Genomic DNA, 15151 nt, shown 5'->3' on the forward strand with positions numbered 1-15151 from the left:
AATAAGATTTACCCTCTAGGCAGATTTTAAGTACACAATGTTGCTAATTATATGCCTACCCTTAGTTAACTTGAGTAGTTAAAACATTGCATCCTTTGACCATAACCGCTCCTTTTCTCCCATCCTTCAACCCCTAGAAACCACCATTATATTCCCTGATTCTACAAGTTTCTCTGTTTTAAATAACTCACAGAAGTGAAATCATGCTTGGTCCCTCTGTGTCTGATCTATCCACTTAGCAAACATCTTTCAGGTTCATTCATATGGCTACAAATGACAGAATTTCCTTCATTATGAAGTTTGAATAATATTCTGTTGTACCTTTATACCACATTTTCTGTATTCATTGTTTCATAAATAGATATTTTAAGGTTGTTTCCATATCTTGGGCATTGTGATTAATGTTGCAGTGAACATGGGACTGTTCTTCCCTGATCCTGATTTCAGTTCCTTTGGATACATACCACAAAGTGATTAAATGATTACTAGATCCAATGGTAGCTTTATTTTTAATTTTTTGAGGGCTCTCTATACTGGTCTCCATAATGATTATGCCAATTTCCATTCCTTATAAACAGTGCACAAGTTTCCCTTACTTCACATTTTTCTTCTTTTTTTTTTTTTTTTTTTTTTTTACATAATAGCCACCCTAACAGGTCAGAGGTTATAACCAACTGTAGTTTTGATTTGCATTTGATAAAATATTCATACTATCTGAGGAAATCCAAAGATTCAGTGCAATCCTTATCAAAATACCAAAATACCAAAAGAAGTAGAAAAAAATTTCTAAAATTCATGAGGAACCAAAAAAAAACCTCAAAAAGCAAAGAAATATTGAGCAAGAGGAACAAAGCTGGAGTGAGCATCCTTACTGATTCCAAAATATATTACAAAGCTAAAGTAACTGATCTGTATGTTATTGGTATAAAAACAGACATAGAAAGGAATGCAGCAGAGTGAAGAACCCAGAAATAAACCTGCACACATATACTCAATTGATCTTCAACAGAAGCATCAATACTTCACAATGGGAAACAGTCAGTTCAACTAATTGTGTTGGGAAAGCGGGATAACTACATCCAAAAGAATAAAATCCAACACTTGTCTTACACAATGCACTAAAGTCAAACTCCTAAAAGAAAATGGGAGGGTGATGCTTCATGACATCAAGCATGGTAACAATTTCATGGATAAGACACCATAAATTCAGGCAACAAAACAAAATCAGTTAAGTGGGAATACATCAAATTAAAAATCTTCAGCACAACAAAGAAAACAATCAACAGAGGGAAAGGACAGGTTACACAATGGGAGAAAATAGTTGCACATCAGTTGAACAGACATTCTCCAAAAAAGACATACAACTGGCCAATATGAAAAAAATACTGAATGTTACTAATCATCCATTAACGCAAAACTAAAACATTATTATAAATTAGACACCAAAAATTCTATGTATGCAATAAATAATAACATGTAGTGAATTATTCCAGACTCATTTTTTTCTTTATTAGTGAGTAAATCACCATGTATCTATTTTGAAAGAGAAGATAATTGGGACATATTCCCCTTGGGGCATCTCCTGTGGTTTCAACAACAGTTGAGTTAGTGGATATAAGCAATCTAAGTTAATCCTATTTGTGGTGCATCTAACCTTGAGTTTGCTTTTGCACAGATAAAAGAAAATTTCAGGTCCATTGCAGAATGTTTTCAGAGGTGGGCTCTAAAATATCAAAGGTCAAACATCTTATGAAATCTCTAGTACTAAACCCTTTAGGTTGCCTATTGCACAGGCGAAGGAATACAACAAAGAAAATAGAAACTAATGAATTTATGTTTGTAGAATTAAATAAGAGTGCTCCAAATTGAATCTATGTTTTCATTTTCCTCACAGAAAACAGAGCAGTTTAAAGCAAGAACAGTCAGAAAATGTGTCACTAGAAGCAAGAAAGCATTGGATCTATTCACTACCTGGGAGCTTATATTTAGCTATAATGAGAAAGAAAATCAATTATCTTTTTATTTTGCCTGCTTTGTGAGGTCAAAACCACCTGGAATTCATAATGTTTCTCTAGTCTTGATGTTTAGACATTATCTAAATATTTATCGAGAATCATATTTACTTCTACTGGAGGTGGCATGTGAGGAGGTCGGTTACAGGATGAAGCTATGGTGTAACCAGAGATTGTGGAAAATGATGAAAAGTGTGTGTATGCTGTGTGGCAGGTGGGAGTGAATCTGGGTTTTGAGAATTATTGACTGTGAGAATTGTGATAAGCCTGAAATAAAGTAATACACTCCAAAGTCTCTTCCTGCTACATGTGTTCAACACATAGTTGATACTTTTCTCTCTCCTGCAAACACTGTTTCAATGTTGAGCCAAATAAATTTGGAATCTTGTGCCCTCTTATTCCAGTCATATCTTTAAACGTGACTTTACCTTAATTTTCACAGTTGAAGTGTATTAAATTCTTCAAGGATCATAGTCATTTTCTCTAGATAACTCTGATTCTTTTCAAGATATTCTAATATTGACTTACATATATCCAGTGTGAATTTTATTTAGACATCTAGTGGAAATCCCTGTCTCAAGAGAAATCTAGCTGAAGTTCTTAAAAGTATCATTTTTCCCTATCTTATATACCCAAGTAAACTTAAGCCCACAGTAATGTAGCTAACTGAATCATGGTGAGGTGTGTGCATTTTTGGTATAAGCAGATCCTACAATTCACAAAACTTTTTTACTCTCTAAGGCATAATCCCCAGACTTAAAGAGTAAGAAAAAAATATTAAAATGAGAGTTATTGGTTTTAATCCTGAGACAATAATGATTTTGTGTGTATTAAAAATAACTAAAAGAATATATCATATGTAGCTGAAGAATGAAATAGCTGGCTCAGGGTTCTAGAAATGTTTATTTCCCAGTGATGATATAAAATATTAATTTCATGACACGATACTTGCTAATGTTTCAAAATAAGTCCATCTGATTACAAACATGCAATTATATGGCCATCTTATATTTGCTTTATGTATTTCTTGCTTTATACATTTAATTAGCCTGCCCAGCTGTATATTATTACATTATTTTGTCTGCTTCATCACTCAAGTGTATTCCTGTTTTGAAGAGGAGTAAAGTTTAGAAAGAAAACCTAACATCACACCTGTCTTTTAATCATGAGTCTGGCTGATGAACACACATTTTCAGATTCTAAATCTTGTGTTGTTTTGAACAGGATATATGGTTGAACTGACGTCACGAACTGTACTGGGGCTGAAATTCTTCCAAGTTTGTATTTCATTTCTTTTGTTTGTAGGTTTTACCTCATAGACTCTTTTAACCTTTGTCTAAATAAACACTAGTCTCAACCTCTGTTCAGTTAATACTCAGGTCATGCTGTTCCTTATGGCTTTTTAAAATAAGAATAAAAAAATATATGGTTTTCCCAATCAAGTTATTAAGACATTTTAATTAAAGTATGCATTTAAAAGAATCTTGTTATAGAGCCCCTCAAAGTATTCAGTTAGCGCATATAGCTTGTGGGTTCTGATTTATCAGTATTTTTATTTTTAATACATAAGATTTCATCTAAAATCTGTATTCTTTTTTTTTTAAAGATTTTATTTATTTGTCAGAGAGAGAGAGGGAGAGAGAAGGAGCGAGCACAGGCAGACAGAGTGGCAGGCTAGAGGCAGAGGGAGAAGCAGGCTCCCCGCCAAGCAAGGAGCCCGATGTGGGACTCGATCCCAGGACGCTGGGATCATGACCTGAGCCGAAGGCAGCCGCTTAACCAACTGAGCCACCCAGGTGTCCCTAAAATCTGTATTCTTGATGTTTTATTTCAGTAATTTTTTTCTTTGTCTTTAATCTTTCCAGTAATTGATGAAAATGTTTTCTGCTGACACTGACAATTTTTTTAGGCTTTCCTGATTTTGTCTTTTTCAGAAGGTTGTTGTACCTCCTTCTGCTTCCATCACTATTTCTAACCCAAACAGCACTTTCTCTTATTGATGGGATCCATGTCAATATATTGCAATAAGGGTTTGACATACATTATGGATTTAAATAGAGTACACATTTTTATTTTCAGTAGAGCATACGCTCTCAAGACTGACTTAAATTTCATATGAATGGGTATGTTATAAAAACTAAAAGGAAGGAAGGAAGGAAGGAAGGAAGGAAGGAAGGAAGGAACTGAAGAGTGACTCAACCTTAGGAAACAAACTGAGGGATGCTGGAGGGGAGGTGGGTGGGAAGATGGGTTAACAGAATGATGGGCATTAAGGAGGGCACATGGTGTTATGTGCCCAGAGTGCTATACACATCTGGTGAATTACTGAACTCTACATCAGAAATTAATGATATACTATATGTTGGCTAATTGAATTTAAATAAAAAAAAACAAAATTTACCCTCTAACTTGTGAAAATAATTGGCTAATAATTGAAACTCTGGATTCAGGTATAAATTTGACTCCTAATTTTTTAACAACTGGATTATCCAGAAATATTTCTGCTGTTCCTTTTTTTCATTTTTTCCTACTTTTTTACTCTTGAATATTTTATGTCTTTGTGTAAACATTGTTTACTTCTGATGTTATATTTTATTTACTTTTTTTTTAATGAACAGCTTACTTGTAACACTTAGATAATAAATATATAGTTGTTCTTTCACCAGGTAATAAACAATAACTAGACAAGAATAATACTTAAAGAAATACAGATTTTCAGAATAATTCTTTCCCTTTTCACCCCAGTTTTGAAGGAGTCAAAAATCATATAGAATTTAGATATCCAGAAGTGTTAAGTATGACCACCTATCCAAGCAAAACAGGACAATGGGATGTTAAGTATTTGAGAAATAGATCTGAGTGAAATATAAGTGGTCATATAATTGTGTAATTCAATCACATCCCATCATCCTGAAAAAAACATTGGTTTTGTCAGATACACTCAAGATGGTACAGAGTTAGAAAACTTTTAGAGATTAGCTCATGAAATGTTATCACTCAGAAGTTTGCTACTCTGCAGAACCAAATTAATTAACACATCCTATACTTAATGTAATTTTATTTTATTTAAAAGATTTTATTTATTTGTTAAAGAGAGAGAGACAGAGCACAAGCACAGGCAGACAGAGTGGCAGGCTAGAGGCAGAGGGAGAAGCAGGCTTCCTGCCAAGCAAGGAGCCTGATGTGGGACTCCATTCCAGGACTCTGGGATCATGACCTGAGCTGAAGGCAGCCGTTTAACCAACCAACTGAGCCACCCATACCTCCCACTTAATGTAATTTTAAATATTCAATCTTATTAACATATTTTGTCTTTCAATATTTGCCTCAATATTGTAAAATAAATATCAACATTTCCATTCAACAGATAAGTAGTTTGTAGCAGATTATTTTACACAACCACCAAAAGGTCTAGAATGCTGGGATTTTATTTCAGTGTCTGTATGTTGATATACTGTTTCACATGTATAGATGTCAAAGGAAATTATTTTTAGCCAATCATACAGTGAATTTGAAAACAGATGATAAAATGCAGTGGCAAATTAACCAGTTGACCTGATAGTTTTAGCAATAAAAGGAATTCAGCCAGTGAGTGAACACCTGTGTTTTCCCCTTGATTTTGTAGTAAGTGGCATGAACACTTGAGTATCTTGTCCTTGTCTGCTGATCCACCACTGGGAAATTGTATATTGCCAAAAAATAAATATAAGGATACACTGCCTGTTCCCTTGAGTTAAAATATTGAGTCACAAATTGTTTTTCTTAGTTAAGAGATTATAATTTTATGAACATCTTCAAGTCTGTTCCCTGAAGTGTCAACATGAAAAATGTCACTGGAGTTACCACATTTGTACTGAAGGGCTTTACTGACAAACCTGGACTACAGATGGCCTTATTCTTCCTGTTTCTGACAATCTACCTCTTTACCCTGATGGGAAATTTAGGACTGGTTGTATTGGTCATTGGGGATCCTCGGCTTCACAATCTGTGGATGCCTGCTATTCTTCAGTAATTACCCCAAATATGCTAGTAGGTTTTGTGTCAAAGAATAAAGTAATTTCATTCCTTGGTTGTGCCACACAGATGTTTCTTGCTGTTACTTTTGGGACCACAGAATGCTTCCTCTTGGCTGCCACGGCTTACGATCACTACGTGGCAATCTACAACCCTCTCCTCTATTCTGTGAGCATGTCACCCAGAGTCTACGTGCCACTCATCGTTGCTTCCTACGTTGGTGGCATTTTGCATGCTTCTGTACACACGGTGGCCACATTCAGCCTCTCCTTCTGTGCATCCAATGAAATTAGACATGACTTTTCTAAAATCCCTCCACTACTTGCCATTTCTTGCTCTGACACCCACACAAACTACATTTATATACATATATAAATGTATATATATATATATGTATAGACACACACACACATATATATAATGCATATGTGTATTATATATAGGGTATTATGGTGTGTATATATACTGTGCATATATATTCTATGCACATATATTTATATAATTAACCAGTTCTCTAAGTTCAACTTATTTGTTCTTCCTGAGCTTAAGTACATCAATAAATGCTCTATCTAATACTTACCAGTAAAACTTTTGGAGTTTCATAAATGGATCTTACCATTTCTGTGATTGAACAGTAGTAATGAGGAAAGATTTTGATAGTAGAATAAAAATACATATATGTTATAAAAAATAAAAAATTTAAAAAAAAATTAAAAAAAATACATAGTGTTGGGCCAAATAGTGAAAAAGTCATGGCCATTAGCCTTGATGGATTTTACTCTGAAAGTACATGAAGAGCAAATGAAACAATTTTAAGGAGGTCTGGCTGAGGGAACTCAGGATGGAGAATTAACCTCATAACGAGTGGGAATGACTTTCTATAAACAGTGTGATGATGCGTCAATCTGTAGAACCCTGAATACATAAGCTATAGTAGCACTGAGTGAAGAAAATTCCACAGTGACTGAAAATAGCAATACACTTGCATCACCAAATATTTAATATGAATCAATTTGAAACAAGTAAAAGGAAATAGATGAACCCAGCAATTGCACTACTGGGCATTTACTCTAAAAATACAAACGTACTGATCTGAAGGGGCACATGCACCTGGATGTTTATAGCAGCAATGTCCACAATAGTCAAAACATGGAAAGAACCTAGATGTCCATGAACAGATGAATGAATAAAGAAGATGTGAGATATATATATATATATATATATATATATATATATATATATAATGGAATACTATGCAACCTTCAAAAGAAATGAAATCTTGCCATTTGTGTCGATGTGGATGGAACTAGAGGGTATCATGCTTAGTGAAATAAGTCAATCAGAGAAAGACAATTATCATATGATCTCCCTGATATGAGGAAGTTGAGAGACAATGTGGGGGAATTGGGGAGAAGGAAAAGAATAAATGAAACAAGAAGGGATCGGGAGGGAGACAAACTGTAAGAGAGTCTTAATCTCACAAAACAAATGGAGGGTTGCCAGGGGGAAGGGCATAGGGAGAGGATGGTGGGGTTATGGACATTGGGGAAGCTATGTGCTATGAAGTGTGTAAACCCGGCGATTCACAGCCCTGTACCCCTGCGGTTAATAATCAATTATTTGTTACTAAAAAAGTTAAAAAAATTAAAAGTATATAGATGATACAAATGATCATATTTGTAAAATACTATGTTGGAGGGCTGATGAATGCTTTATTTGGAAATATTCTAGGATATACAGACAGTATGATTCACTAAAACCAAGATATTTTATTTAGTTTCTGAGTATAGAGACATAAATTGTTATGCAACATTCCTTGAAGATTAACACAATGCTAATAATGTGTTTTACTTAGGAACCAATTTCTCACAAATAATGTCTTCATTGCCTCTTTTACATCTTTGTTCCTTAAACTGTAGATGATGGGATTCAGCATGGGAATCACAATTGTGTAAAAGATCGATACGATCATGTCATGGTCCAAAGCATAGCTGGAACTTGGTCTCATATACATGAAAAAGATGGTTCCATAATAAATTGTCACTCCAGTTAGGTGAGAAGCACATGTAGAAAAGACTTTCCGCCTCCCCTCAGCAGAATGCATCCTCAGAATGGCCAACAGAATGAAACCATAGGAGATCAGAACAATCATGATAGTGACTAGCTCAATAGCGCCCACAAAGTAGAAGAGCAACAGCTGGTTGGTGTGGGTGTCAGAACAAGAAATGGCAAGTAGTGGAGGGATGTCACAAAAGATGTGTCTAATTTCATTGGATGCACAGAAGGACAGGCTGAATGTGGCCACCGTGTGTACAGAAGCATTCAAAATGCCACCAACATAGGAAGCAACTATGAGTGGCACGTAGACTCTGGGTGACATGCTCACGGAATAGAGGAGAGGGTTGTAGATTGCCACATAGCGGTCATAAGCCATGGCAGCCAAGAGGAAGCATTCTGTGGTCCCAAAAGTAACAAAGAGGAGCATCTGGGCTGCACATCCAAGGTAGGAAATGGCTTTATTCTCTGCTAGGAAATTGACCAGCATTTTTGGGGTGACAACTGAGGAATAGCAGGCATCCAGGAATGATAACGCACTCAGAAAATAGTACATAGGATTGTGGAGCCGAGAATCCCCAATGACCAATATAACCAGTCCCAAATTTCCTATCAGAGTGAAAAGATAGATCACTAGAAATAGAAAAAACAGGAAGATCTGCATCTCAAAATCATCTGTGAAGCCCATCAATATAAACATGGTGACCTCAGTCACATTTTTCATCTGAATCCTGTGTAAATCTAAATCTGATGGAAACCCTGGCATTTCACTGTTTATTTATAAGTGCTAAAGGCAACATGAAAATAGTCTACCTAATTACATCCCCATATTTGTTTCTTAGCAGGGTACAATGATTTCCTTGGCACTGATAAAAATAGGCAGCAATAAAGATGTTGGTCCCCAGTCATTGCATTTTGCTGTTAAATAAAAGGAAGAAATGATTTTAATCAGTCATTGATTACACATATCAGGTTAAAAAATAACCTGTTGACTTAAATAGTTTATTGTCTATATCATTTTCTGTTCAATACTTTATTGTCTTTTTGCATATCACATAAACTTAAAATTCACAATGACGAAACAACATGAATATTTGAGTCTTAAAATATTATAGTGGAAAGTACACATCTTAGTTCTGAATTGGCTACAATGGACATGAAAGTCCTTTCTTTTATATTTGCAACTGTTCAGATGTGAGTAAGTACACTTCTGTCACAAGCTTGTGTTGGATTTTAATGAGAAATTCTAGGGGCAAGTAGATGGCTCTGTAGGTTTAACAAGCAACTCTTGGTTTCAGCTCAGGTCATTATCTTATGGATATTGGGATGGAGCCCTGCATGGGGCTCTGGGCTTAATGGAAAGTCGGCTCAAAGGTTCTCTTTCTGCCCTTCCCCTGCCTTGCACATGTGCACACGCACACACACACATGCTCTCTCTCTAAAATAAATTGCTAGAGTAGTCAAGTAGTTTATAAAGAGATCAATGAATAGTATAAATATGATTAATGCATTTTGGGGTATAAGCAAAAATAGATTGCTCTTTAAAAAAACTTCTATTCTCTCTCTTTCTTTCCCAAACTTTTCTTCTCCTCTCTCTCTCTTTCTTTCAAATCCATGGAATACATACAAAAATATTTACTAAAGAGACTCGGACACAAACCAGGAATTAAGCAGATAAGAATAAGTACAGCAAAATATGTACCGATAGACAGTATGCCACAGGAATCCACAACAAAACACATGTCGTCTGCTGATATATACAGGAGAAGGGTTAGTGACATGACAATTCTAACCTTTCCGTAACTAATGTGCCTAAGATAAGACAACTGTAGAAGGTTAAGAACATTATATTTGGAATCTAAAACCTCATATTACAGGGGTTCCTGGGAGGCTCAGTCAGTCAAGTGTCTGACTCTCTATTTTGGCTCAAGTCATGATCTCAAGACCCTCAGGCCCCAGTCAGGCTCCAAGCTCATCATAGAGTCGACTTGACCCCCTCCCTCTGCTCCGCCCCTTTCATATCTTAAAAAAAAAAATGGGGGCAACATTTTAAAAAAATTAATAAAACCTCATATGACAACCTTAGAGTTTGCACCTGGTAACATTGTGAACTTGGAAAAGTTACTTCTTGTAACTCCAAAGAACAACTAAGATTGACCCCAATTTTTAGACATACCTTGTTCAACTACATCTGCAATGGTATGGTTGCAGAGTGTGTGTCTATCTGATGCATTAAAATCTTTTGTATTAACTTGAAGTGTTAATTATATGTGAAAATGCATACACATGAAATATGGCCTCCACATTGTATTTAGTTTGAATAAAATGAATAGACATTATAAAATCATTTTTTAAAAGTTAAAGCATTTTGCAATTAATGGGTCCCAAACAGAATCATAGTGCTTTTTAAAGTTATGCTTATGTTTGTTACACCACACTAAATATATATTAAAATACTGTTTTATTGAGATTAAACCCAGTGAATCACAATATTCTGTGCCATAAGAAACTTTAAAATCCATGTCAGCCACTACTTTTTGCTTGTGGGCATGCCACTAAAATAATACTCTGTTTACTCAAATTCTTCTGATATACTTCTCAATATGATACTCTGGTAATCCTTGATGTCTCTGCTCTCGCCTGTAGAATAAGAAAGTGTTCTATGAATGAAGCTATTTTTTATTCCAAATCATGTCCCATTAGAGCATTTACCTACTTTACTATAGGAAACTGGGTCATGATAGAAAGTATGAGTGTAGCTGCTGCATCCAAACTGCTTTTCAAACAGGCATTTCCATTAAGCAGTATTTAGGAAAATTAGAACTAGTTGTGTTTATATCTTGCTGTTTCACTTTGGTAGAGGCCAACAAGACAAATATATAGATCCTAAATTATTAACAAAACGTGATCAATCTGGAAGACTGAAGTAAAATCAGTTCCCCAGCACTCGTGGTCAAAAAATATAAAGTACCAAACACTCATGGAAACAGTATTGCACTCAGCTCAGTAAGGAGGAAGACTATGATTGTAGCTACCATGGATCCTTAACTGGTTACTAGAAGTTAGGAATTTTGTGCACATTTTCTGATACAGTCTACATAGCAATCTACAAACCAAATAATTCAGTGTCATTTTATAGATGAGAAAATTCCCTATTTGGGCATATGACTTGACTGAGGTCATAATTTCTAAGACATTCAGGATTTAAGCCTAGTTTTCTCTGATTTCAGACTCTGTTCTATTTCCACTTGACCATATTACAAATCCATTGTGAGACGCCATAATCTGGAAATGTGATCACTTAGAATCCATGAGATGGCATCCTTGCACATTGGAATTCTTTTTTGTTGTTGTTGTTAATCAATTAAGCCTGAATAAACCATGAAAAAAATTTGCTTCTAGATCAATTAGCTTGCTAATAAAACAAATTAAAAATTTCTATCCCTCCATCAGAAACAAATATTGATTTCAAAGTTGTATATACACAATAGCTGGTTAATAATTTTTCTCTATGTAATACTTCCCTTAAATTTTAAATAGAGCCCATTAATTCAATTATCTCTAAATTGACCATAATCTTTCACCAAGAACATTAAAGCAAATTTCTTATTACACCTCTAATGATCAAAATATGTGGGAAGTACTCTCTGCCTTCCCTGCTGTATTCCCTGAAAGCCAAATGATCAATTGTTATCATTATTTTGAATTAACTAATTAACTAGAATCTTCTTTCTTAAATACGAGTATGAAAGCATGCATTCTAGTTTGAAATTCATATGTCCAGTAACCAAAATATTTTGTGAGTTACCAAAAACCCTTCCTCTTACCTGTGGAAACGAACCATCTGTTCATATACACTATGAATATAAATGCATTTAGACTCATACCATCTTGAGTTCTTTAAATTCACAGTGATGTCCCAAGAGGAAAATGCACTAATTCTTTTCTGGGACAGAAAACTATGAAGATGATTTGTTTTTCTCATTGTAAGCAAGTCAATAGTTCTGGATAATGAACTACATGATGAAAATGATTACATAAATGCACTTTGGCCTCTGGTTTAAAATGATTCCTCAGTGGAAAAGAAAGCTAATGAAATAGATGTAGTCTTGGCTCTGATATTAAGTAGCTCTATGTCAGTAGGTTGATGACTTAAATTCTCTGAAATCCAGTTTCCTCCTTCTGGAAATATAAGCTGTTTACTTCCCTCAAAATCCTATATACATCAGGACACCTGGCTGGCTCAGTTGAAATCTTATTGCTATAATTTTCTAGAGAAACTTGGGCATCTGTGTGACCATGAGTTAGTCCCAGATTTTTAGATAAATCTCAAAATATATGAACCATGGAATTAAAAGGTGATAAATTGTATTTCAACACAATTAAAATCTTTTGCTTTGACAGACATTGTTGAAGAAATAAACCACAACATTACACAAAATATTTGCTCAACAGTTAGTTATCCAATAAAAACTATGTATCCAGAATGTATGAAAAACTCTGAAACAAAACAAAGCAAAACAAAAACAACAGCCAGGGGCACCTGGGTGGCTCAGTGGGTTAAAGCCTCTGCCTTCAGCTCAGGTCATGATCCCAGGGTCCTGGGATCAAGCCCCACATCGGGCTCTCTGCTCATCAGGGAACCTGCTTCCTCCTCATCTCTCTGCCTGCCTCTCTACCTACTTGTGATCTCTATCTGTCAAATAAATAAATAAAATCTTCAAAAAAAAAAAATCTAGGGGCGCCTGGGTAGCTCAGTGGGTTAAAGCCTCTCTGCCTTCGGCTCGGGGTCCTGGGATCGAGCCCCACATTGAGCTCTCTGCTCAGCAGGGAGCCTGCTTCCCTTCCTCTCTCTCTCTGCCTGCCTCTCTGCCTACTTATGATCTGTCAAATAAATAAATTAAAAAAAAAAAAAACTAAAAAAAAACAACAACAGCCAAAAAGCAGTATATTTGAATAATCATTTTACCACAGAAGACACACTAGTGGTAATTAAGCCCTTGAAAAAGTTAAACACAATTTGATGTTAGGGAAAGAAATACAATTTAACACAATAATGTGGTCCTATGCTATATACCTACCAGAATGAGTCAAGTTTAAAGTATAATAATAACTGATATTATATCATGTGTTTGGATGTCAGAAAGTAATACTTTTTGGCCAATTGGTAAGTTTTTAATGGGATTTGATATAAAACACCTAGGAGAACCTGACTGGCTCAGTCAGTAGAGGATGAATTTGATCACAGGATTGTGCATTCAAGTTCCCTGTTGGGCTTGGAAAAATTTTAAAAAGCATGAATGCAGCTAATAGAATGCACTTAATATTGTATTTTACTAGGATGTTGTTGATTTATGTTTTTTTTTAATTTCCGTTAATTTCTGGGTTTTCTTACTCATATTTTCAAATCCTTCCCATATCTAGCTTCTCATTTGTAATATACTAATATATTTTGGCATTATATATTTTAATAAAAATTGAAATAAAACCACTGAACCGTTATAAAATTAAGACAAAAGTGCTTAAGTTCACAGTGATGTCCCAAGAGGAAAATGCACTAATTCTTTTCTGGGACAGAAAACTATGAAGATGATTTGTTTTTTTCATTGTAAGCAAGTCAATAGTTCTGGATAATGAACTACATGATGAAAATGATTACATAAATGCACTTTGGCCTCTGGTTTAAAATGATTCCTCAGTGGAAAAGAAAGCAAAGCACAGTTCTTTTTTTTTTTTTTTTTTTTTTTTTTTTAATTTAAATTCAATCAGTCAACATATAGTACATCATTAGTTTTTGGTGTAGTGTTCAGTGATGCATTAGCATATGACACCCAGGGCTCATCCCATCACATGCCCTCCTTGATGCCCATCACCTAGCTACCCCATCCCCCACCTTCCCTTCCACAACCCTCAGTTTGTTTCCTGGAGTTACTAGTCTTTCATGGTTTGGCTCCCTCTCTGATTTCTTCCCATTCAGTTTTTCCTCCCTTTCCCTATGATCCTCTGCACTATTTCTTGTATTCCATAGGTTGAAACTAGATGATAATGGTCTTTCTCTGACTGAGTTATTTCACTTAGTGTACTATCCACCAGTTCCATCCATGCAATGTAAATGGTAGGCATTCATCCTTTCTGATGGCTCAGTAATAGTCCACTGTACATATGAACCACATCTTCTTTAGCCAATCATCTTTTGAAGGACATCTCAGTTCCTTCCACAATTTGGCTATTGTGGACATTCCTGGTATGAACTTAGGATGCAGAAACCCCTTGTTTTCACTACATCTGCATCTTTGTGGTAAATACCCACTAGTGCAATTGCTGGGTCATAGAGTAGCTCTATTTTTAATTTCCTGAAGTACCTCCATACTGTTTCCCAGAGTGGCTGTACCAGCTTGCATTCCGATCAACAGTGTAGGAGGGTTCCCCTTTTTCCACATCCTCATCAGCATCTGACTTGCTAATTTTAGCCATTCTGACTTTGTGGTTTTGATTTGTATTTCCCTGATGACAAGTGATGTAGAGCATTTTTTCCATGTGTCATTCTGCTGAAGGGAGACAGAATGTCTTTTCTACATGTTTCTCACCTAACTGGAGTGCCAGATTTCATGGTACAGTTCTCCTCATGTATGTGAGACCAAGTTCCAGCCATGCTTTCGACCACGACATGATAGTGTCGATATTTTACATGATTGTGATTCCAATGCTGAATCCTGTCATCTATAGTTTGAGGAACAAAGATGTAAAAGAGGCGATGCAGAAAATGTTTAGGAAAAATTGATTCAATAAACTGTATTTTTATAGGAAAAAATTGAATTTAAAAACTGAGAGTGACATTCTGTACTTCAATATCAAGGAGGTATGATGAAAATGTTTGCTTTAGCTTATTAATGTATTTCTGTTCTCCCTGGATATTTTATTTTATTTTTATTTTTGTTTTTTTTGAAATAACATTCATGGATATTTTAAATATCTGGATATTTTAAAATTAAGATCATAATCAATCCTCTACTCACACTGTTTTCATAAATAGAAAATGTGTATCATCCATTTGCTTTTTCATGTGCTCC

At 35.2% G+C, this 15151-nt stretch overlaps 1 protein-coding gene and 1 pseudogene across 1 annotated transcript; one reads left to right on the top strand and one right to left on the bottom strand.

Moving 5' to 3' along the window:
* Positions 1-5832: 5832 nt before the first annotated feature.
* LOC101681833 lies at positions 5833-14862 on the top strand (annotated as a pseudogene).
* LOC101676528 (olfactory receptor 5T1-like) lies at positions 7861-8847 on the bottom strand. Its single transcript, XM_004781668.2, has one exon. It carries the CDS (start codon positions 8845-8847, stop codon positions 7861-7863), a length of 987 nt encoding a protein of 328 aa, XP_004781725.2.
* Positions 14863-15151: the final 289 nt, after the last annotated feature.

This window comes from Mustela putorius, unplaced genomic scaffold (assembly GCF_011764305.1).
Source record: "Mustela putorius furo isolate JIRA1106 unplaced genomic scaffold, ASM1176430v1.1 tig00000127_pilon_pilon_pilon, whole genome shotgun sequence".
NCBI lineage: Eukaryota > Metazoa > Chordata > Mammalia > Carnivora > Mustelidae > Mustela > Mustela putorius.